At 38.0% G+C, this 21,976-nt stretch overlaps 1 protein-coding gene across 4 annotated transcripts in view; it reads left to right on the forward strand.

The window, feature by feature from the left end:
• The first annotated feature begins 1,808 nt into the window (after positions 1 to 1,808).
• Positions 1,809 to 21,976, forward strand: part of DMXL2 (Dmx like 2) — a 47,978-nt gene continuing 27,810 nt past the window's right edge. For all 4 annotated transcript variants that reach the window (XM_058846672.1, XM_058846674.1, XM_058846673.1 and 1 more), the window contains exons 1-13: positions 1,809 to 1,942; positions 9,907 to 10,032; positions 11,792 to 11,863; positions 12,553 to 12,631; positions 13,483 to 13,639; positions 14,016 to 14,082; positions 14,824 to 15,002; positions 15,291 to 15,474; positions 16,754 to 16,928; positions 17,705 to 17,938; positions 18,039 to 18,316; positions 18,500 to 19,196; positions 20,858 to 20,979. In XM_058846672.1, coding sequence (XP_058702655.1) covers positions 1,856 to 1,942; positions 9,907 to 10,032; positions 11,792 to 11,863; positions 12,553 to 12,631; positions 13,483 to 13,639; positions 14,016 to 14,082; positions 14,824 to 15,002; positions 15,291 to 15,474; positions 16,754 to 16,928; positions 17,705 to 17,938; positions 18,039 to 18,316; positions 18,500 to 19,196; positions 20,858 to 20,979 — 2,457 coding nt within the window. In that variant the 5' untranslated portion in view covers positions 1,809 to 1,855. The remainder of the gene's footprint in view (positions 1,943 to 9,906; positions 10,033 to 11,791; positions 11,864 to 12,552; positions 12,632 to 13,482; positions 13,640 to 14,015; positions 14,083 to 14,823; positions 15,003 to 15,290; positions 15,475 to 16,753; positions 16,929 to 17,704; positions 17,939 to 18,038; positions 18,317 to 18,499; positions 19,197 to 20,857; positions 20,980 to 21,976) is intronic.

Here is a 21,976-nt window from a genome sequence, read left to right on the forward strand (position 1 = left end):
GTACTCAGCTTTCTCTGAAGACTTTGTGCCACCACAACCAGGAAACCCTTTCCTTTAGATCATGCTGTTCATTCTCATTACAGCTGCCAATCCAAAAGCCAGCTTCCCTCTACAGGCATTAGCTGGGCTTCATTCCACTCCTTCAAACAAACAAACAAACAAACAAACAAACAAACAAACAAACAAACAAACAAACATCCCAACCAAAGCCAAAAAAGTCCCACCAAGCTCTTTTTTGGCTTTAAGTCTTGTTGCAGGCATTTTTTTTTTTTAAAAATCTTACTCAAAGCAAAAATCAGTCATAACTTATTACACATCGTATGAGGAAGAGCCTTTAATCAGAAAAGTTAGGGAATAGTGAGTTGAAGCACATGAACTTTACATGGTGCTTTCATGTGTAACCAAGTCATCTGAAGATCTAAATGGTTTTTTCCTTTTCCATTTTGCCGGAGATACCGTTGCCTTTATAAAGGGATTGCCTCTAACTAGCATGAGAGTAGACAGAATATGAAGTGTTTTCATGACAATGTTTTTTCCATTCCAATATAATTTGACTTTGTGTTTGTTTACCTCTACACTTTGGGTAGCATTTCATTTACACAGTAAGGGATGTACACTTTTAAGAAGCAGTACAGGGTAAGATGAATCTTGTAGTCTTGACACAGGCAATACTCCCATAGGCTTTAAAGGAGTGGGAGCTTTGCAGCTTCAATTATTAGCAACAGTGAGACTACTGTATTGACCTAGGACAGAAAAATGGAGAATTTTCTTTATCTCATGACACACAGCACACAGAGTATTTTTATTCCCCCACTCAGAGCTTAGAATCTCTTCCAAACAATTTTTAGGATCCAGTCTTCTCTATGCCTCTGAGACAGAGAGGGCAGACAGACTTAAAGACTTTAGGTTTCAAGAGTGTTTGATTGTTATTACAAATAAAGCAGCAAAAGCCTGGCGGTATTTTCTGTGAGGTCACTTACTGTGCGTGAAATTCAACTGGACACCCTAACCAAAGTCCCCTCACTGCAGGCAGCTCCCTGCCCCCGCTGCGGGCACTGCTGGAACCACGCTGGTGCATCCCAAGCTCCCTGGGATATGAGCAAGGGAGAGGATCCTTACGGAAACAAGACAAGCCGCCCTCAGAAGCGATAGAGCGATAGAGCGATAGATAGATAGATAGATAGATAGATAGATAGATAGATAGATAGATAGATAGATAGATAGATAGATAGATAGATAGATAGATAGATAGATAGATAGATAGATAGATAGATAGATAGATAGATGTGTGTACCTATATATATGTAGATATATGTATTTATGTATGCATGCATGTCTAACTACCGAGAGGCAGACGTGCGGGCCGGGCGGCACCGCCCCCGGACCTGCCGGCCTGAGGGCACCGCTGCCCCTCAGCGCCCCGCCCGCCGCGCTCCCGGGACACGCCTCCCCACCTCCCCACCGCGGCCGGCCGGAGCGCCGCTGCCGCGGCAGCCGGAGCCCGCAGCCGTGCTCCCGGCAGTGCCGCCCGAGAGGCGACTCCCGCCCGCTCACCTCCCGGCGCCGCCACGTCCATCCCCTCTCCCGGCCGGCCCTGCCCCCTCACGGCACCGACTCCTGCCCCCCAGCCCCGCGCGCGCCCTTCACACGCCCCTCCCCCCGCCCGCGGGCGCGCGCACAGCCAGGCCCGCCCCCCCGCGCGCAGAGGGCGGTGCCCGCGCGCGCGCGCCTCACCCGATCCGGGCGCTGCCCGGCGCGTGCGCCACCGCGCGCGCGCTCCCGCCCGCCACTCGCGCGCGCCCCCGCGGAGCCATCCGGGTCCCGGTGGCGCGGCGGGGCCGGGGCCGGGGCCGCGATGCATCTGCACCAGGTGCTGACCGGCGCCGTGAACCCCGGCGACAACGGGTACTCCGTGGGCAGCGTGCAGGACACCCCCTTCACGGTAACGGGCGCCGCGGCCGTAGGCCCGGGGACAGCGGAGGGAGGGGGAGCCCGGCGGGCGGGGGGCGCTGCGGGCCGAGCGGGAGCCGGCGGGCCTGGGGGCGTGCGGAGAGCGCCTGCCACCCCTGGCCAGCGCTCCGTCCTCTGTATCAACCGGGAAACCCCGGGTGTGTGTCCTCGGATTTCGCTGGGTACTTCTGTCTGTCTTCCCTTATTTTATAAATTTTTTTTAATGTATTTGTGTGTGTTTATATCTCACCTGCAAAGCGCACACAATCAGTTGCACTGGGGTTCTGACGAAGCCTGCCCGCTATTGATGAGCGTCTGCCTCCATTACTGAGGTTGATAAAACACAAATTTGTGAAATTCTCCTCTCAAACTGGAAAAGAAACAGAAAGAGATGATAAAGAAATACACTAAATGAATTTCAAGAGGCCCGTAGTTTATAAAACAATCTGTTTCTCATTCACAGGCTATGTTTGTTTATTGTCAATTTCTAATGTCGATTTCACTCCGTTAGGTTATGAATGCTTGGTATGCTTTGATTTTAGTGACTGACCAGCTTCTGCAGTGTTTTCCTGCTGCCATCTAATCAGTATCTTATTCTTTGGGAATCAATTGTCTTACTGCATTTTATATTAACAAGATTATATCCCAGGCACAAACCAGTTCCAAGCAGTATTATGCAGAGCATCCTTTTTGGTATAAGATAAATGTCAGCCGACTCGTGAAACATTTAAAGCTTACAATGGATTATCACAGATGTATTATTTCAGTAATGAATGCTGGAGAGTCTTAGGAAATAAAAGGTGCCATGTTTGTCTTTATTTTCCTGGTTCTGCTGCTATGCAGCCATACTGCTATTAAAGGGGCCTCTGTTACTTTTGATATTTATATAAGAAGTCATTTACTCATATTCCCATTCTAAAGTGCTTCTTTTTACTATAACAATTTGAAAAGTCAATCAAATTGTATTATGCAACACAACTTTATGCTAATTCTCATCAGTTTTGATAACATCAGTCATGAATCATAGGGTGTACTGTGGTTTATACAAGAATTTTCCAAGAGCAAAAGTAGCATCTTCCAAAACAGTGCAGGATTGCTTGGTAGGATGTTAATTATGGAACTATGTATAGCAGACCATGCTCTGTTCTCTGGCTGCTGTATCCAATTTTTTATAATACAGTAAACAAGGAACTAAAGAGACAAGTATGTTTTAATAAATGTGTTTTCTGGACTTCCATAGCTGTAACTTTCTTCTTTGCTTTTTCTTCATTCTCTGTATTGATAGTATTATTTCCTGCTCGTTTAGGCCTTTATCCTAGAGTAAATTGTACTGCTAAAAACTTCTGCAAATAGTCTGGGGTCTTATATCCAGATTCTTAGGAAATGGCTTGCCTGTGTGACTTAGTAGAGTTATAATCTACCATTGACTGCAGGTGGTTCATTAGCACCTAACCTCGAATTCTGTCATTCAGCATCACCTGTAAGGATGTAGCTTCGTGCCCGCAAACCACTGATCTGTTTGGAGCCATAACTTCAGCTCAGATCCTGGGGCAGGTTTTGCAGTTCAGGTGACGGAGCCTGACTCTGCAGACGTGCTCTGAAGCCCCAGCACCTGTCAGGCACTGGCACACAGCACCAGCAGAGCAGGGAGAGGGCAAGGGAGATGTGCACAGCACACTGGGAATGCATTGGTGTCTGTGGGAATCCATAGGGCTGTGGTACAGGAGCTGCTGTTTGTGTGCATGTGTGCCCACTCACATTTTGGTTGATGTTTGGGCATTGAAAATGCGTGAGAATGGTTCAAAATTGCTACAACTGATTCATCACAGGCACTTGAAAATACAGTTTTTTCTGTGAAGAAATGAATCATTTCTGTTAAAAATACTCCACTTAACAGCAGAATAATGGCTTGGGTACACATATATATGTACCCAGTAGTTAATAGTTTTGGAACCATTTCCCATTTTTTTTTTTTTTGAAGAGGAGTAGAAGAAACTTCCTCTTGAAATAAATGTGTTTTAGATGCAATCTTAGGATTCTGAGAGAAGAAACACCTTTTCTTCTAACCTGATTAGGGACATTGCAATTCTCAGGTTCTTGCATTCTTCCTTTCTTTTGTGGTTTTTCCTTGGCTTGTTTACATGACTCCTTGCTGGGGATAAAGGTAAGCTTTTAAGTGTAGCTAGAGGTAGGATGATAACACAGTCAACTTTTTTAAAGCTTTGGTAAAAGTAATCTAGTTATTCTGAGAATGAGACAGGGAAAGGAATTTTTCCACTATTTTTTTCTCTGCCTGCTAAAACAAGTATTAGCAACTCCATAAAACTATAGAGATCCAAAAAAAAATAGAGACAGGTGTCTGTAGGTTGGCTACAAAGGTTTTGTCAGTGCTTATTCTGAAATGTGCAGGATCCTTTCCTCCCTCAGCTCCCACATCTGCCTGCAGCACTCCTAACATGTATCCAGCCTTTCCCAAGGAAGGATGAGGCACAGAGATGAGTGGTGTGCCTGGTGGATGCTGGAGCTGTGTTGTGGCCGGTGTGGTAGAGGGGGTGATACAGGAACAAGTGTTGGAAGGGTGATTAGGAGCAAAATAGCTGCATAATGCTGTTTTGTACCAGACAGGCTCCTCAGCCTCCTTGGTCTGAGCTCTGGAAAAGACACTGCTCAAGCAAAGGGTTGAAGTACTGAGTGAGGGAAGTTCTGGGAATAATTCTGTGCAGTTTTCAGCTTGCTGTTAGTTCATGCTCTCATTTTAGCAATATTGTTAACTGTGTTCCACAAGTGAGTTTACAGAACTTATAACCTTCTGGTTGAGGGTTGAGCTTTTAGCAGAAAGGCCTTACAGCACACACCCTCATTGACAGAAGAGGTATTTGTACCTCACAGTCTAACTGGCAGCTAATAACCTTTTAAAGGTAGTAAAATGCATTTTTCAAATCACAGCTGATTTCACTTAGCTTTTGTTCAGAAAGAGCTGGTTAAGCAGCTACAACAGAATGTAACTGTTTCTAAGGTTAGTCTGGGCTTAAAAATAAATAGATAAAAATAGCTATGTCATTTACCTAGAGGCTGGATTCTGTAAGTATAAAAATTTGAAGTGTCAGAGGAACAGGAAATAATATTTACTCCCGCACTAATTGCACAAAATACAAAACTATAAACATTCTTAATTAAAAATCAGGTCAGCTATCTAAGAACTTTGCTGATAAAAGTGAGAAAAAATCCATTTATTATTTTTCATTTTTGAAAAGGACAAGTTTTTTAACATATTTCATGCCAGTACTGACACTTAGCCTGGAGCTGTGTGTGGTGAATTTCAGAAGCTGTTGCAGATGAGTCTTCCACACTCCTGTAAATTTTTTCATCTCATTGAAACCAGTAAAATCTTCATTCACACAGATGTCCACAAGATACAGCAACTGAGAATAGGTTTTCTCTTCTGTGTAGGGTTCTCCTACTTTTTCACTACTTCATCCTTCTTATTTGCAAATCCCTCTCAGTTATTTATTACTATTTTTATATATCTATATGTTCTACACTGTTTTTATGTAAACTGGATTAGAGATGCTTCATATCCAAATCCTTACTAAGTTACTTTATCTCAGTATGTTTAAGCATGTTGTAAAGTATTTAATCATGAATTTGTCTGAAATGTCAATTTAGGAAAGCCTGTTTTACAGGCCATGGGCTAGCAGTAGGTTAGTAGTTGTTTCTCAGTTATTTTGTTAGTTTGCATTAAGTGTATGTAATTCTAGTAGTACTTTGAAGGAGGAGGGGGAGGAAGTGTAAGTGCTGTGTCCATTGATGAAAGTTTGGAAACGGTTCAGAATTCAGGTGTCTTCATTGCTAAGCAGAAGGTGGAGGAATTTCTGCATCTTATGTTTACTGTCTGCAGCCAGAAACTTAAAGATGGGTGTTGTTTTACTAGAGGAGTCCTTTAAGCCCAATACAGACTTTCAGGTTTCAATAGATGTTTTAATTTATATAATTTTGGATGTTCATGAATTTTATTTTTTTTAATACCACTGTGGGCTGGTTCTGTTTCCTCCACATCATTTACCATCTTGAAATGCCTCTGCATCCCTGGTAGTACACACAGGAGCTTGAGGACTTGTGTTTTATTACATTTATTACTTATGCCAAATTGTAAAGAGTTGCAGGTTATAGAAAGAGAATTTTCTTGTTTTTTTAATACAGAGAAAAATATTTGTATAAAAAAAAACCAAGATGAGAATGTGAAGGAATAATTGTTTCTCTGTCTCTTAGTTCCAGAAGCAAACTGGAAAACATGAGCAGGTGAAAAAGACAGACGCATGTGCTGCTTTCATATTATCTGAAAACTGAGGATATAGCATAAACTCTTACACTAGGACACAATGTCCTACTTCTGTGTGGTGCTCCTGCATTCAATTAAAGCTTTGTAATTGTTCATTTCAGAGGTCCCAGGTCTTGACAGATAGAGCAGACACTGGCAAACTACAGCTTAGTAGTTGATTATGGATCCTGCAAGTCATCCTTGCATTCTGGCAGTTTTGCAACTCCATTTAATTTTCTCCTTGAAGTTATCAGTGACATTAGAAATGGAGGCTGGCAGATACTCCATGTGGGTGGTTCTTACTGCACTTGTTTTGTTCAGTCACTGCTCATAATTCTATTTATTTAAGAGCTCTGTGCTGCTCACATCCATTACAATATCTCAGTGCCTTATTTTTCATCTTTCCTGTCTGAATGGCTTACCAATTTTCCATTACTTTGATCAGGTTAGGCAGTCAGTCTGCTACCACCAACATTGTGGCCGCTGTTTCTCTGGCAGGAGAGACCTGTGGTGCCACAAATTACCTTCTGAAGATGTCAGCTGAATCCTTAAGAAGGAACTACTGATGTTAAATATTACTACACTTCCCTGTTCTTTGTCACTGTGGGGTGTTTGTGCTGCATTATGAGTTTAAGGACAGAAGAAAAGAGGATTTAACAGAAAAGTGTTCTCTTCAAGTAAAAACATGTTAATATAAAGAAGACATCAGAAAAGCTTCTTAAAAGCATCAAATGGAAAACTTGTATTTAGGCATATAACATGAAATATGAAAGTATCTTTCGGTACATAAAAGTATATGGACCTTTTTCAAAGACGTATTCTAATGACTTTACTTCATAAAATAATTTCAAGATTTAATGTACCTTCAAGAAATAAAGCACATTCTCAGAATAAATATCTACACTCAGAAAATGACTCCAGAACCAAGGGATAGCAGCAATTGCTCTGACATCCTAGAGCTGAAGGCTGGTGTCCTGCTGCTGGTGATGGGTTCTGCCTACGCCCCTAACCAAGGGATCCCCTCTCTTGGCACAGGACACTCAGGTTGCTGAGTCACTTGTTGGTGCAGCAGTAAACACAGGCAAAGATTAGGATGGCTACAAGTGACAGTAATAAGATTTCACAAAGGAAAAAGATCTCTGTATCTTGATGAATCTTTCAAGAGAAATAAATCTACTATAAACCACACTTAATTTAGAACCACCTTTTTACTTAACTTTGTAAAACTAAGCTACATAGTATAATTAGCTGGAAATTTAATGCTTTGTTGGTGGGTTAAGTGCAGGTGGAGGACAGGAGAGATGAAAAACTAAAATGTTTCAAGAGAAAGACACTCAATTCTTTTGCTTCACAGAATAAACAGACATAGCCAAGTATAAAATATTTTCTGTTTCATGCATTATGAGCTATACACACACATACAAATAGGCATGTTTAGGAACACTAAGCATAAGGAAATTGAAGGTGTTAAGTCTTTTCCTTTTATAATTTCTGAGACACACATACATGTCTCTTGCCAATAAAATTGCAACTAATGATAACTTATGTATAATGTAGTTTGAAATTTGCAACTCAAGTTATGAATACGAACAGTGAATAGGGAATTTGAAAGATTTAAGTCCTTGTTTTTAGTGGATCAGCACCTCTTTTTATTTAGATAATTTAAATCGCATCTTTAGTAGGTTTGTATTAGTAGTTATGAGGAAGACTGTTGAAAAGAAGATGAATCAATTCTTTTCTGTTTTAATGCTTACCCTTTGAAGTTTAAGTAGGAGAATCAATTTCTTGTATTAGAATTCTGAATAAATTATGGGGAAAGAGGATGTGCTTTTATTTTCCTGTCTATTTCTGGGCATTCACATCCTGGTTTCAATCTTTTTTCTTCCTACTAAGGAGCCTATACTGTTTTGTCCAGCATTCAGCACTGCTGGTGAAGATTGTTTACTAAAGAATCCCACTATAGAAACAGGAAAGCAACAAAACAAATGGACTTTCTGTTTAATGCCAGAACTTATTTCAGAATTTCATCTTTCATTCTCTTACATTCTGGAAATAGTCCTATTCAATTTTAATGATAACTTACTCCCTTCCAGACTGGGTCTAATAATCACATAGCCTAGTCTTCAAGGAGCTGGGATATTCTGCTGCACAGATAATCTCCCTCCAACAACCTTTTAGCAGTCCTGCTTACATTGTGAATCACCCCAGTATCAGTTCCTCAGAGCTTCCCAGAACAGCAGTGTGGGTTATTATGTCTCAGACAGCACTGTGTCACTCTATTTTTGTGAGATGACCTTGGGAATCTATTAGACAATCTGTCTTATCTGCAGTTTTCATTTTTGTGTGTACAGTTGTATGGTGTGTTAATTTCTGGGCACTGAGTTTCTGCCTTGCTGCCTGCTTTGCCATTCCTTTCTGTTCCATGCAGTGACGTACTTTCACTAAATTAAACCCTTTTTTTCAGCCTTTCTCACTTGTTGCTCTTTCCCAGGAGAATTAGAAGTAGACATTGAAAGTCATGAGACCTAAACTGTCAGTTCTAATTCCATTGGTTGTCTCACACCATTATCGTAGTGCGACCACCAAGGGGCACTGGTGGTAAATCAAAACAAATACAGTTCTCATACATTTACAATAAAGTAGCCTTTAAACTGATTGATCTCAAAGGAGAGGGCAAGGGCTGACTCAGTATTTTGGAAGTGGACAAGTTGAAATGATAAGTAATTTTGTACCATCTGAAATTCACTGTAGAGGACTTGTGCTCTGCCTAACTCAGCTGCTATACTACCTACTGTACTGGAATCAGTGGAAAAGTTACTTTAAGGAAAGAGACTTCCAGCTCTAATTGGTTACTGCAAAAGGCTTAGTGGAGATTGATCTTAAGGAGAGATTTCTGTGCCTGAATGCAGGAGCTCAGTGGGACAGATAATCTGGAGTGATTAAACTTTTTAGAACAGGTGAAAGGTTGGCAGACAGGTATATATTTATCCTGGCAATAAAAAGTGCTGCAAGCTAGCACTGTGCTATAGCTACTACGTAAACAAATTCTTTAGAATACAGAGTGTATTGCACAACAATATATCCAAAAGAAATCTTTGTTGTTTTACATTCTTATAGTAATGTGCACTTCTTAAAACTCAGAAAAGCCCAGAAATTACATTCTTATAGAAAAGAATCACTTAACAATCTTGATTAAAAAAAAAAAAAAATAGAAAATGGTAGGGGGTACAACACACACCTATTGAAGAAACGTACATGCAAATTAAGAAATGCTCCTGGCTTGACTGCCTTGCTCAAAGATGCAACAAGAATTGGAGGAGGGGGAAAAAATGTATTAAAACCTAAAACAAACGAAGTAAAAGGTAAACAGAGAGCTCAAGTTCTCAGTTTAAGTTTGGGTGTTTGGTTTGTTTTTTTTTACTCTTTCTGTTTGCTGTGATTTAAACCCGGGAGAGTTATGGACCCCTTGCTAGTTTGTTTCTAATTGTTGCTCATTGAATTAATTATTAACAAATCCGCTACATTGTAACTGATGTTTTTGGCAGCTGTGACCATCCCAGTTAAACAGAAAGTTTAACAAGTGTTCAGTTAGTTTTAAAATAAGCATTTGATTTTGTTTCTTTTTAAAATTGTTTCAGGCATATGGCTCTGGTTGTGACATTGTTATTCTGGCAAATGACTTTGAATGTGTACAGATTATTCCCGGTGCTAAACATGGAAACATCCAGGTCAGTTGTGTGGAGTGCTCCCAGCGCCAAGGCAGGGTAAGGATTTTAATAAATCTGTATAGAATTTTTAAAATTTGAGAACTCTAAATTGAATAATTGAATGACAATACATTAAAAGAATAAAAGAGTTAATTTCACAACAAAGATCACAGTTTACTGGTCTGGGACTTTCTGAGTAACACCTCTTGTGTTAGTCTTATTCTTTCAATTTATTAGTAATCTAGGGGAGGGAAGAGGGTAGAGGAAGCGGGAGACATCTTATAACAAAGGATTTTTTCCCTTTCCGGGATCTGCAATAAGAGATGTCACAAAATGTGGGCAGATGCATTAGTTAAGTACAGCATCAGAACTGGAATGGTTCTGAAATGGTGGTTACTGTCTCCATTTTGTGTGCTTCCACCTAACTAAAGAAGAAATGGATAAACTGTTTATCTAACATATATATACACATATGCATATGTGTCTATGTGTCCTGCAAAGTAATGAATTTAAAATACTTAATTAGAAAGGCTGCAGCATGTTTAAATATGTTTAGAAGTGCTACACTATGAGCTGTTGTAACTGCATGGGCCCTTGATTTGCTTTGTGGTGTCATTTTAAATCCCTAAACAATGCTAGAGAGAGAGGGTAGAAAGAGGAGTGGGAAAAAATTTCTAGGAGGTCCAGTAGTGCATTGAGTAAATTTTTTTTTGTCAGTTGTCACTGTTGACTAGAATTAGCTGGGTAAAAATTGGTACAGTGTTGAGGAAGGCCTAGTTAGAATTGGGGAAGATTTAGTTGGCAGAGCCCTTGAACTTCAGCAGTGCAGTCCCAGTCAGAGTGGGAGAGAGATTCCAGCTTCAGAAATGGTCCCTACCAGACCACCACAAACCCCTGGGTGGTTCTGCATTCAGGATTCTGAACTCACAGTCTGTTCTTTACTTTGGGACTGAATCTGTTGTTGCAATCTTCTCTCCCCCTCCTCCTAAGGAAGAAATATGATTTCATAATCATTTTCGTTAAACTTTTGCATCATTTCTGTTTTGAGGAAACCAGATTCTGGATGGGAAGGACTTTTTCTTTTAGATTTTTTTTTTGCTTTTAAAAGACATTTTGTCTTTTAAAAGTCTTTTTAAAAAGAAAGAGGAATTTTAAAGATAGTTAAAAGTACTTAAAGAATATGAGTATTAGGAACAGGCCCAGATAAATACCTAAGAAATACTATGTTGTGTTTAGAGATTTCTGTGAAATAAATGGGTGAAAGAAACTGAGGGGTTCAATGGCATATGTACTTCAATTTTTCTGTTTACCATTTATGTTGTGTCAAAAGGTATTTGAATGTTAAAAATAGAATTGCATTTCTTTCTGCTTATTGTAACTATTAATTAGTGATTTAGTGATACAAATGGAATCTAGGGACACAGACACTAATAATTAATGCATTAGTTAGCTGTGAAGTACACAGGACATGAGAAGAAGCAGTGAAGGCATCAGCTTTCTCTTATGCATTAAGAGTAGTTGCCCTAGAAGAATATATCTCATCTGACTGTGTTAGTGCCACTGAACAAACAATCTGCCCTGTTTAGAGTTAAAATCTGAAAGCTGGGCTTCTTCATGAGTGTGTTTTTCTCAACTGCCTTAAGAAAATATACCTATAACGCAGTTAATTATATTTGTATTAATTTCACTTTTCAAGAACCCTGACACATAGAAGAAGTACTGGAAATTCTTTAGCTATTTTGGAATACTAATTCCACTTGCCTCCCAACCTTACATTTTGAGTCTCCAACTTTTTTTTTTCCTTTTCTTTCCCCAGATTGCAGCGTCATATGGAAATGCTGTTTGCATTTTTGAACCACTTGGTATAAATTCTCATAAAAGAAATTGTGTAAGTATGTATTTCATATTTTTCATTCTGTTTAGGCTCTTAGAAGAGGCAAAAGCCTGCCTGCAAGTTATTTTTATTATATTATGTTGGCAAACAACAGATTGATGGATAAACAGTTTCTACCATTTATAATAAAACTGGATGAGTAGATTCTTCCACTGAAGGAATTGAATTGTGAACTGCACTTCTCCTAAGTTCCCAACATCTTGTTGTTGAGTCTCATACTAGAATGACATGGTGACAAGCTGGTATTTCTTACTTGAAGAGGTTGTCAGAGGTGCAGTGCAGAAGTACAGCATGGACTTTTTTTGTGCACCCAGACTTGTTTTAACAGCGCAGCTATGGCCAAGCACTCGAGCATTAAGGATGTTCTCAAGCAAGTTTCACAATCTTTGTGGCATCTATACTGCTATCCCTTATGTTCCTTTAAATCTATGGTCACAGTAGTTCAAAGTAATCTACAGATATATTTGTATGTGGGGTAGGTCCAGATCTGCTTTGCTGGGCACCCTGGGATCCGTTTACATTTTACAAAACAATTTAAAAGCATATTAAATGTAAATTCCGCAATCTACCACTGAATACTTTTGCAACAGGCTTAATAGAAATTTCATATAGAAAGAAATACCAATATTTTTATTTTTTGCTGTTGATGTGAGAATTAATCCTTGTCTGGTTTTATGCTACAGCAGCTGAAGTGTCAGTGGCTAAAAACTGGGCAATTCTTCCTCAGTTCTATGACCTACAACCTGGCCTGGGATCCTCAAGGTAATGCATCATTTGTGAAGCACTTGGTCAATATTTGTAATTAGAATTACTTGAACACAAAATATTTTTAATGTAATAAAGTGAGAGCTTGAATACGCAGATTTTAAATTACCTCTTCTCAGGCAGCGTTGCATAAAATGTGAGGCTACAGTTAACATTTGCCAAGTGCTTGAGTCTCTTATGTAAGATCTTAGTTTGGGAATCACAGTGTTAACTGACTTAAATTATCACTAATGATCATTTAAATAGAACTTTAGCACAATTAAAGTCAACAATCTACCTGGACATGGATCTTTATAAGATGTCTGTGTATTTATTTGAGATGTGGATAGCTATTGTTTGCAACATTTCATGGTAAATACAATTCTATGATTCAAAATCAGCCAAAAACCTTGGTGTTCTTTGTTAAAAGATACTAAGACAGCTACTATAAATATAAATAAATAAATATATGTAATAAAATATGTATATTTTTATAATTTATATATAAAAATGTATATATATGTAGTATATCTGTGGTGTATATATACTATATATACTATAAAATATATATATTTTTATAGTTTGTGTATATATAAAAGCATATATATAGTGTGTGTATGTGTAAATATATATATATACATATATATATATATAGATATAGATATGCTATAAAAGACATTAAAAATTAAAAAAGTTTTAATAAAACCAGCTGGGTGAGATGATTGAATACCCTATCATATTTAAAATGGACTAAAGTTTAGCTTTCAACCTGTTCTGGATAATTCACAACAAAATATGATGAGAGGCTTAATCTTCGAAACACGCCTTTGTCATCCTGGTTCCACAGCTTTGGTATCGCTCCCTTTCAGGTAACAGGTTATTGACAGCAACAGACTTTTTGCAATTGTGGGCCCCTCCATCTGATGATATTCTAGAGGAAGATGAAGATGATGATGCCAACAATCAGATCAAGGATGATAAAGTTCTCCCGGTTCTAAATGACTGGAAATGTGTCTGGCAGTGCAAGTGAGATAATTTTTGTTTTAAGACAAATTGCAATGCAACCTCACCTATATTTTAAAATGTGCTTTTAAATATCCTAAAATTCAAGCAATGTAAGTTATTTTAAATAAAATATCCTCACTCCTGTCGGATCTAACCTAGGCTTGCTGTACTTAAACCAATCTTTTGAGCTATCTTTTCAATAAAGTATGAAAATACTTTTATGTTCCTGCTTTTCAAAAATTGTGCTTAAAGAACAACTATAAAATACTTAATCTGAATTTTACTTAATTTAATATTAAATTTAAATAATCAACAGTAACACTGAATCAACTGAATACCCATGAAATCATATTTTAGAATGAATAGGCCTTACTTAACTTGCTCTTGTGTTCTGTAGGACTGCAACATCAGTACATTTGATGTCATGGTCTCCTGATGGTGAATATTTTGCAACAGCTGGGAAGGTAAGGACAAAAAATATAATGGAGTTTTTGCAGATTTTTCATTTGCTTGACCAAAGTAAGTAATATGAATAGTCCTGGACCATACATTCTATTGTAGTCTTAGAAAAGGTAAATTATGATCTCATGTAATGCTGTGTTTTTTGTGTAATTCTATGAATTTCAGCAGCAAGAAATTGGATTTATCTATGTACTCTTACTGAATACATGAATGACAGTGATACAGGCTTGTTTGTATGTGTTATATATGTATATATTTGATTTTTTCTTTTAGACGTAGTATACTTCTAAGAATTTTCAGATACACATAAACAATTTTTTCTACTTCTGTTGAAAGTAATGAGATCATTATGATAGAACATACACATTTAAACTGGTATAATATGCACATGTCTGGATAAATTAGAGAAGGTTTTTATTTAGCGAATTTTGGGTTCAGTTATCAATTCTATTTCAGTTTGCAATATTTTTTGTTAAATCACTATTCAAGCTAAGTTTTCAATTAATAATTCTCTTTAATGTCACCCTCTCATTTGAATGTTTCCTTTTGGTTTACAAGTCTCAATAGGTAAGCAATTTTTGCTTGCACTTACTGCTAGTTAAACAGTGAGATGAATTTTAGTTCTGAGACAAGTTTTTACGAACAATACCAGAACAGCAGTTTTCTTATTAGTTGAGATTATCTTTTTGTTACATTTTTAATTATAGCTACCTAATCCCATGGCTTTTTATTGCTTTACCTAGGATGACTGCCTCTTAAAGGTTTGGTATCCTATGACTGGCTGGAAGTCATCTCTCCTGCCCCAAGAGAATGAGGAAAAGAAAAAATGCTCAGAGGATGTGCAGTTTTCCTTTGTTTATTTGGCGCATCCCCGAGCAGTGACAGGATTTTCCTGGCGGAACATCAGCAAGTACATGCCCAGGTTTGAAAGCTGCCTTTTTTCAAAAAGCAAGCCAGCCTTTGATCAAGTGGTTTTTTTAACATTCTGCTTAATGTTTTGCCATCAAGAAACAAAGCATACCAACATCTTCCCATAAACTTGTGTATCACCAAGTTTAATAACTGTAGTCATGTTAACATTCAGTTAGGAGAGAAGCAGAATTTAGATAAAACAGTAACTACTAAATTCTTGTACGCTCCCCTAATTTCTGCCGTGTCTATGTAGCTAATTGAGTTACCCAGGCAGTCATTTTGCTGTCTCTGCCATCAGGGGGTTGGTCTGTAATGTGTTACTCACGTCATGCATCGATGGCATCTGCCGGCTGTGGGCAGAGACGCTGTTGCCTGAAGATACTCTCCTGGGGGAGCAGATCTGTGAAACCACCACTTCCAGCATCAGCAGCACCATCTCTCAGTCTGGAAAGCAAAAGGACACTATACAACATGCACTAGAGGTACATGTAAATACTTAGTTTGTTAAATTTTTATTTCACGATTCTTAAAACTTCAAGTATTTATGGATATAAAGCTCTAAGAATGTGTATTGTGCAGTCTCTATATGCATAACAGAATAGCCTGAATTATTTCATATCAGGTTTTGAAGTCTATTGCTAAACCTAAACACTGGAAAAAGTCAGACTGCAACTCTGCATCCAAGCACTGTGTTTTCAAAACTCAATTTATTTTTTCTATAGTTAACTAACAGTGATGGGAAGAGACAATGTTTAATGTGGAATAATAATGGTGGTTTCATTCTGATTGAGTCTGAAAGCCTGCAATTATAAAGACAATGAAAAGAGTAAAACTTTAACTTAGTTACTTCATTTGATAATTTTGTTTCAGTAACCGTCTTATATTCTTAGTGAGTCTATCAAGTTTACAGTAAGAGAAAACCTATCTGTAGAAGCAGCTGCTCTTGGTCCACCTTAACAAGCACCTTTTTCCCATGAGAAAGTGCACACCAATGATTGTCTGCAGCCATAAATACCTATGTGAGAATGTTTTAATTAAGCTGTGTGGGATGTGTCAGAGTGTCCGAGATAAAGGAGCAAGAAACATTGGTTCTGCCATTTAGTTGTGTGATTGACTAATCACTGGCTGCAAAGTTGATCCTTCTTGTACACAGAAGGAACATACAATTACTCAAGTGTGTTAAATAAAGACAGTCCTGCTAGATGACAGTGGTGGTTTGTTATCCTCATTTGCTACACTATCTGTACAAAACCAAGGAAAGAGAACAAAAAAACACCCCACCACCCATTTGTAAACTATTACAATTAGACCAAGTTTTTATTTCTTAAATATCATGGCTGTCAATATCACGGAAGCTTGGGACCAATTACACTTTGGGCTTTTAAATCAGTTGTCGCTTTACATGCTCTCAGAAATTTTCAGTCATACAAAAATAATTCATTATAAAATTATATCGTAAAGTTGCTGCTTTTAGATTGTTTTAATCTTGTTCATGAATGTTGGATGAAATCCTGTGCATGTTTGTGGTGTTGTTGAGTATGTATTAAAGGAATTTTAGAAGACTGTTAAGAGAGCTTTACTTTTGGCCAGATCTGATGTACATAAGTGTTACTAACCTGTGTTGAAATCTATTCAAAATAATAATTTTGAAATTAGTCTTCATTTCTTTGGTAGAAAGAAGCTATAGGCTTTATATAAGTGTAACTTTTCAACTTACAGTGTTTTTGGTGTTTATTAATTTATTTTCTATAATTGCAACAGACAATTCATCATTTGAAAAATATGAGAAAAGGACAAAGGAGATCTTCAGTTCTTGTCACCCACACGGATGTACTGCCAGATCAGCAGGGCACTCACGAAGTTCAGCGTCACATTTCCCATCAAGCAAATGCACTTGGTCACTTCCACATAGCTGCAAGCATCAACCCTAATACAGGTGAAATACAACCATTTCTTAGACTGCAATAATGTATTTGCATAACATGAAAAATAAAGGCAGCTGAGATGCACATTCTTTGCTTTGCCTAATCAAATAGAGGCAACTTGTAGGAGGTCTGTTATTTGGCATAGATTTTTTAAGACAAATTAAGCTGAATTTATTCTGAATACCTTCAGCACCTTTATGAGTAAATTAAATTCATCTTTGCAGATCAGAAGGCAAAAGAAGCATAAATTTCCAATCTGATTGGTGTTTGATTCTTGGGTTTGGGGTGCCATGGTATATTGTGAATAGAGTAATTGCATCCTATAAAATGTAGTGATTGAAAAAGAGCTGTATCAGTGTCTTTTCATGGGAAACCAGCTGCTTTTTATAGAATAATGCAGAATATTTTTAAAGAAGGAAAAGATTAAAGAGCATTAACATGCTTTACCTAAAATCCATACATGAAAGGCAATATTGCAACATATGAAACTGATCAGTTAGAACCACTAAATATCATTTACCATTCACCTGAGAATAAATTTTCATGTAAATTTATTGACCTTAAAATATCTTTACTGGTTTTTGTACAATTGGATGTAAAATCTTGATCTTTACCTATTTTAATCTTGCAGGCACAAATTATGTCATACCTAAAATAAGTGAAATGTATCTGTACATACATATATGAATAAAAAGATGAGTGGTTAATCTATAGCTTAATATCTAGCTTTATATACTTTTATATAGTTTAATACATAGCTTTCTTTTTTTCTTGAAAATGTCCACAGATATTCCTTCGGTGTTGGCTGGAACCGCTTTTAATACAGATGAAGGAAGTGGAGGCTTTGTTGTCCACTGGCTGAATAATAAAGAATTTCATTTTACATCCTCTATTGAAGTATTTATGCAGCATCTAAGACAAATTTCAGAACAACAACTAGAACAAGATTTTGATATTGAAGCTGAAGAGGAGGAAGAAGCAGAAGAAAAAGAGAAGGGCTTACATATGAAGTTAGATCATGGTTAGTAATCTGGTTAGTTCTGGTTAGATTAAAAAATACTGTGTTTTGAATGGAAACTGGTAGGGAAATCTTTGTATAAAATGGCACATTTCTGTTGCAGATTTGTCTATAGACAGAGAATCAGAGACAGGGACTGGTACAGGCTCTTCAGAACATGAAGATGGAGAAAGAGAGGGAAGCCCCAAAACATCTCTGCTAGCGGGCCCACGCCTGCCTCTTCCAACAGTTTTGTTAGACCGGAAAATCGACTTGCTCCTAACGGAATGGAACAGGAATCCAGATATGCTTTTTACTATCCATCCTGTTGATGGTACCTTTCTGGTCTGGCATGTGAAGTATTTAGATGAATACACTCCAGGCATCTTTCGACAAGTTCAGGTATGGTATATTTAAAATGGTTTTATTATTTTTTGATGTTAACAAACATTGTCCTTTGCTTTAGAGCTGAACATCAGTAGGAATTTCATTTTAAGTACTTCCTGTAAAACAGCTAGCATTTGTTCAGGCTGAAGCTGAGTTCATAGTTTCTAATTTTTTTCCTTTTTTTTTTTTTTCTTTTAGGTTTCATTTTCTTCTAGGATTCCTGTTGCATTTCCATCTGGAGATGCTAGTTCCCTTAGCAAAAATATTATGATGTATGCCTGCCCTGTCTTTGTAAAAGACAACAGCAGTGCTGCACAGCAGAAAACAATGGACTTTCCAGATAATACTCTAGCAAATAAAGGACCAAGCTTTGCCCAGGACAGTACAAAAGTGAATATAATTTCTCCTGTGGTAATGATGATTTCCAAACATATAGATGGCTCTCTAAACCAATGGGCAGTTACTTTTGCTGATAAATCAGCTTTCACTACTGTGCTAACTGTATCCCATAAGTTTAGGTACTGTGGACACCGCTTTCACCTCAATGATCTTGCCTGCCATTCTGTTTTACCATTGCTGCTGACATCTTCCCATCACAATGCTCTGTTAACTCCTGAGTCAGACACTTCCTGGGACTCCGACAGGATAAACAGGATGATGGATCCTATTAAACACAAGAGAGGTTCTTCTAAGCAACAACTTAAAAATGCAGCAACCCGTACATTCCATGACCCAAATGCAATCTATAGTGAGCTGATTCTGTGGCGAGTAGACCCCATAGGACCTTTATCCTACACGGGAGGAGTGTCTGAGTTGGCTCGAATTAACTCTCTTCACACCTCTGCTTTCTCTAACGTAGCCTGGCTTCCAACACTAATTCCCAGCTATTGCCTTGGTGAGTATACCTGGCATGTTTCCATACAGAGTTAACTCACGTAGAATTAATTTGTTAAAAAAAAAGTACTGTTTTATTTGGAGTATATTTACTTTAACTTTTCAAAAATTTCCTTTTACTATGCAAATTAAGCATTTTTACTTCATTTGTGGCTAAGCTACTGCAAAACACTTGCTGTGGTCTGAGTGTTTCTGCAGTCCCTGTGGATCAGCTGACACTCAGAAACTCCTTTGTGTGAGTAAGCACTCCTTGCTCCTGCAGAGAACAAGATGCTGCCTTTCCCCAGCACTTCAGGCAGCTTCCTTGAGTGCTCTCTGCACTGCTGTGGTTTGCAAATGCAGCTGTGCTGATGGCTCAGGGTGCTGGCCATGTGCAGCTGCAGGGGCAGTTGAACAGAACTAGTATTTGGACTACCTGAACATCAGAGTTACTGGGGAAGATTTCCAGCTAAAATTGCCATTATCAAATTCCTTTGACATGCTGACTAAAAACTGCTTAGGAGGTCCTGAAACAATACTGAAATTCTTCAGACCACCAGAAGCTTGCAAAAGCCCGGCTGGAACCCAGGATATTTATAAATAAATAGACTACATTAACTTTAGAGAACTGCAAACAACATTTTTTCAGAGGTCAGACTGTACAATATCTGATGTGTCATGCCCTTGGCCAATTCTTCAGTTTTTGCTTTTAATTTTAGGGCTTTCCTTTGCAATTAAGAAAATTACTTATACAAATGTTATTCTATCCAGGCACACAGATACTAATTTTCTAATTATCACAAAGATGCTGTTATAGTAGTTGTCATCTTTGTACACAGTACTAAAAGCCATTTGTGCTGTGGGTGTAAATTAAATTTTATATTAATGCCTGGTTATAAATACATAATATATTTTATTTAAAATAAAACAAATTAATTTTCTCTGTTTACATAGTAACATTCTGGGCTGTCTGTATCCCACAGTGTTCCAAACACAAATAATGAGCTGTGTCCTCGTAGTTTAGAGGAAGATGTATATCAGAAAAGAACATCTCATGTCAAGCCTCTTGTATATACTGTTGAGAAACAAAAAGACACTCTTAAAATTTTTCATATTTTATTTAGAACTGTAGACTGATCTATTTCTCCCCTCCACTGTTATATTTGCACTTTCAACTGCAGGCCAGAAGGGAATATTCATAGTAGTTAATTTTATGCAAAGAGCTTAGTCAGGAAACAAGGAAGAAAGCTATGGCTGAATAGTTTCCCCTTAGACCCTTACCCTGAATTGTCTGTGACAACCTTGGGAATCTGGAGTTGGCTCTTCCAAGCAATTCCCTCGAGGTGACAGTGAATCAGTCATCACCAGAGTAAGGAATGGCAGCGTTCCCTTAGGTGTAATACAGACTGGGACTTGTGTGAATAGTGTTTGAAAGCATACATGGGATCAGCTTAGATTATTGAACCTTTTTCAGGAATTCCAGTTACACTCATGAACAGAAATGAAATTATTTCGAAGTTCAAATGATAATGTATTAACACACACATTTGCTTAGGTTTTTTGCTTCAATGCTTTATGAAAATTATGTTTGAAGCATTTTCATATATTGAGGATTGTAACAGACTACCTGATACCATTGACTGCCATTTTTTTCATCATGAATTTTTTTGTTTCTTCTATAAGGTACCTATTGCAACTCTGCTAGTGCTTGCTTTGTTGCATCAGATGGCAAAAACCTGAGGCTCTATCAAGCTGTTGTAGATGCTCGAAAACTTCTGGATGAATTATCTGACCCTGAATCATCTGTAAGTTTTATGTAGCAGTGGTTTGTTTTGAAACTGTTAAAGTACAACTGCATAATTCACTTTTTCCCCCTTCCAGTGGTTTGTCTTTAGTTCTGTGTGATTTTTGTGCCATTCCATGTGTAGGATCTTATGCATTACACCTTGCATAGTTGCATGTTTTGCACCTGTCTGTAAGCATTAGCAGAAAATACTGCAGCTATTATTACCAAAAGTGTCTGCACTGAACCAAAATGTTCCATACAAGTTTCCCCAACCTTTGGCAGGTGGGAAAAGGAAAAGTAGGATTTCTTAGTTTGTCCTCTCAGAAAAGGGGAGTTAAGAGCAAGAGGGAAGATGAAAACAGGAGAGCGAGACTGAGGTGCAGCTACATCTATATATGAGGAGGGGCAGAGATGTGGGTATCAGGGAGTCAGCTAAGGGTCATATTAGCTTTTTTTTTCTCCAATAACCAATTTTTTCATTCTTTTTATCTTTCATTTCTGTGACTTTAGGAAAAGTAAAGCCTGACCTTGTACTGTTACTGCATGAGGAAACACATCTTTAATTTTTTCCCATTCTACTGTTATTTAATAAACCATCCTGCAAGACAGGTCCTGTCAGTATTCAGATCAGTCTAAAGGATCTGTTCTAGGAGCAATGACTATGAACATTCCACCAAAAATCAATAGAACTTTCAGCTTATATAGAACTTTCAGCTGTACTGATGGTGTTTTCTACATGTTGTGACAAAACCTGAAGCTTGAAAAAGAAGTGAAATGGTATATTGTTTCTCATTGCACAGACACATTATGTAGTGTTATCCAAGGATTAATCTTTAAATTAGCAATATTTAGCTTCCATAAAAACTGGTGTTTCATTCCCATGATGAGCTACTGACTCACAACAGTGCACATGCTTTGATAAACACATTATTCATGAGTGTCAAAGTGACAACTGCAAGAGCTCTGTTATGGTTTGTGCCAACAAGAAAAATTGAAGCATCAGTTTGTCATAAGCA

The sequence above is a fragment of the Poecile atricapillus genome, chromosome 11, assembly GCF_030490865.1.
Source record: "Poecile atricapillus isolate bPoeAtr1 chromosome 11, bPoeAtr1.hap1, whole genome shotgun sequence".
Taxonomy (NCBI): Eukaryota; Metazoa; Chordata; class Aves; order Passeriformes; family Paridae; genus Poecile; species Poecile atricapillus.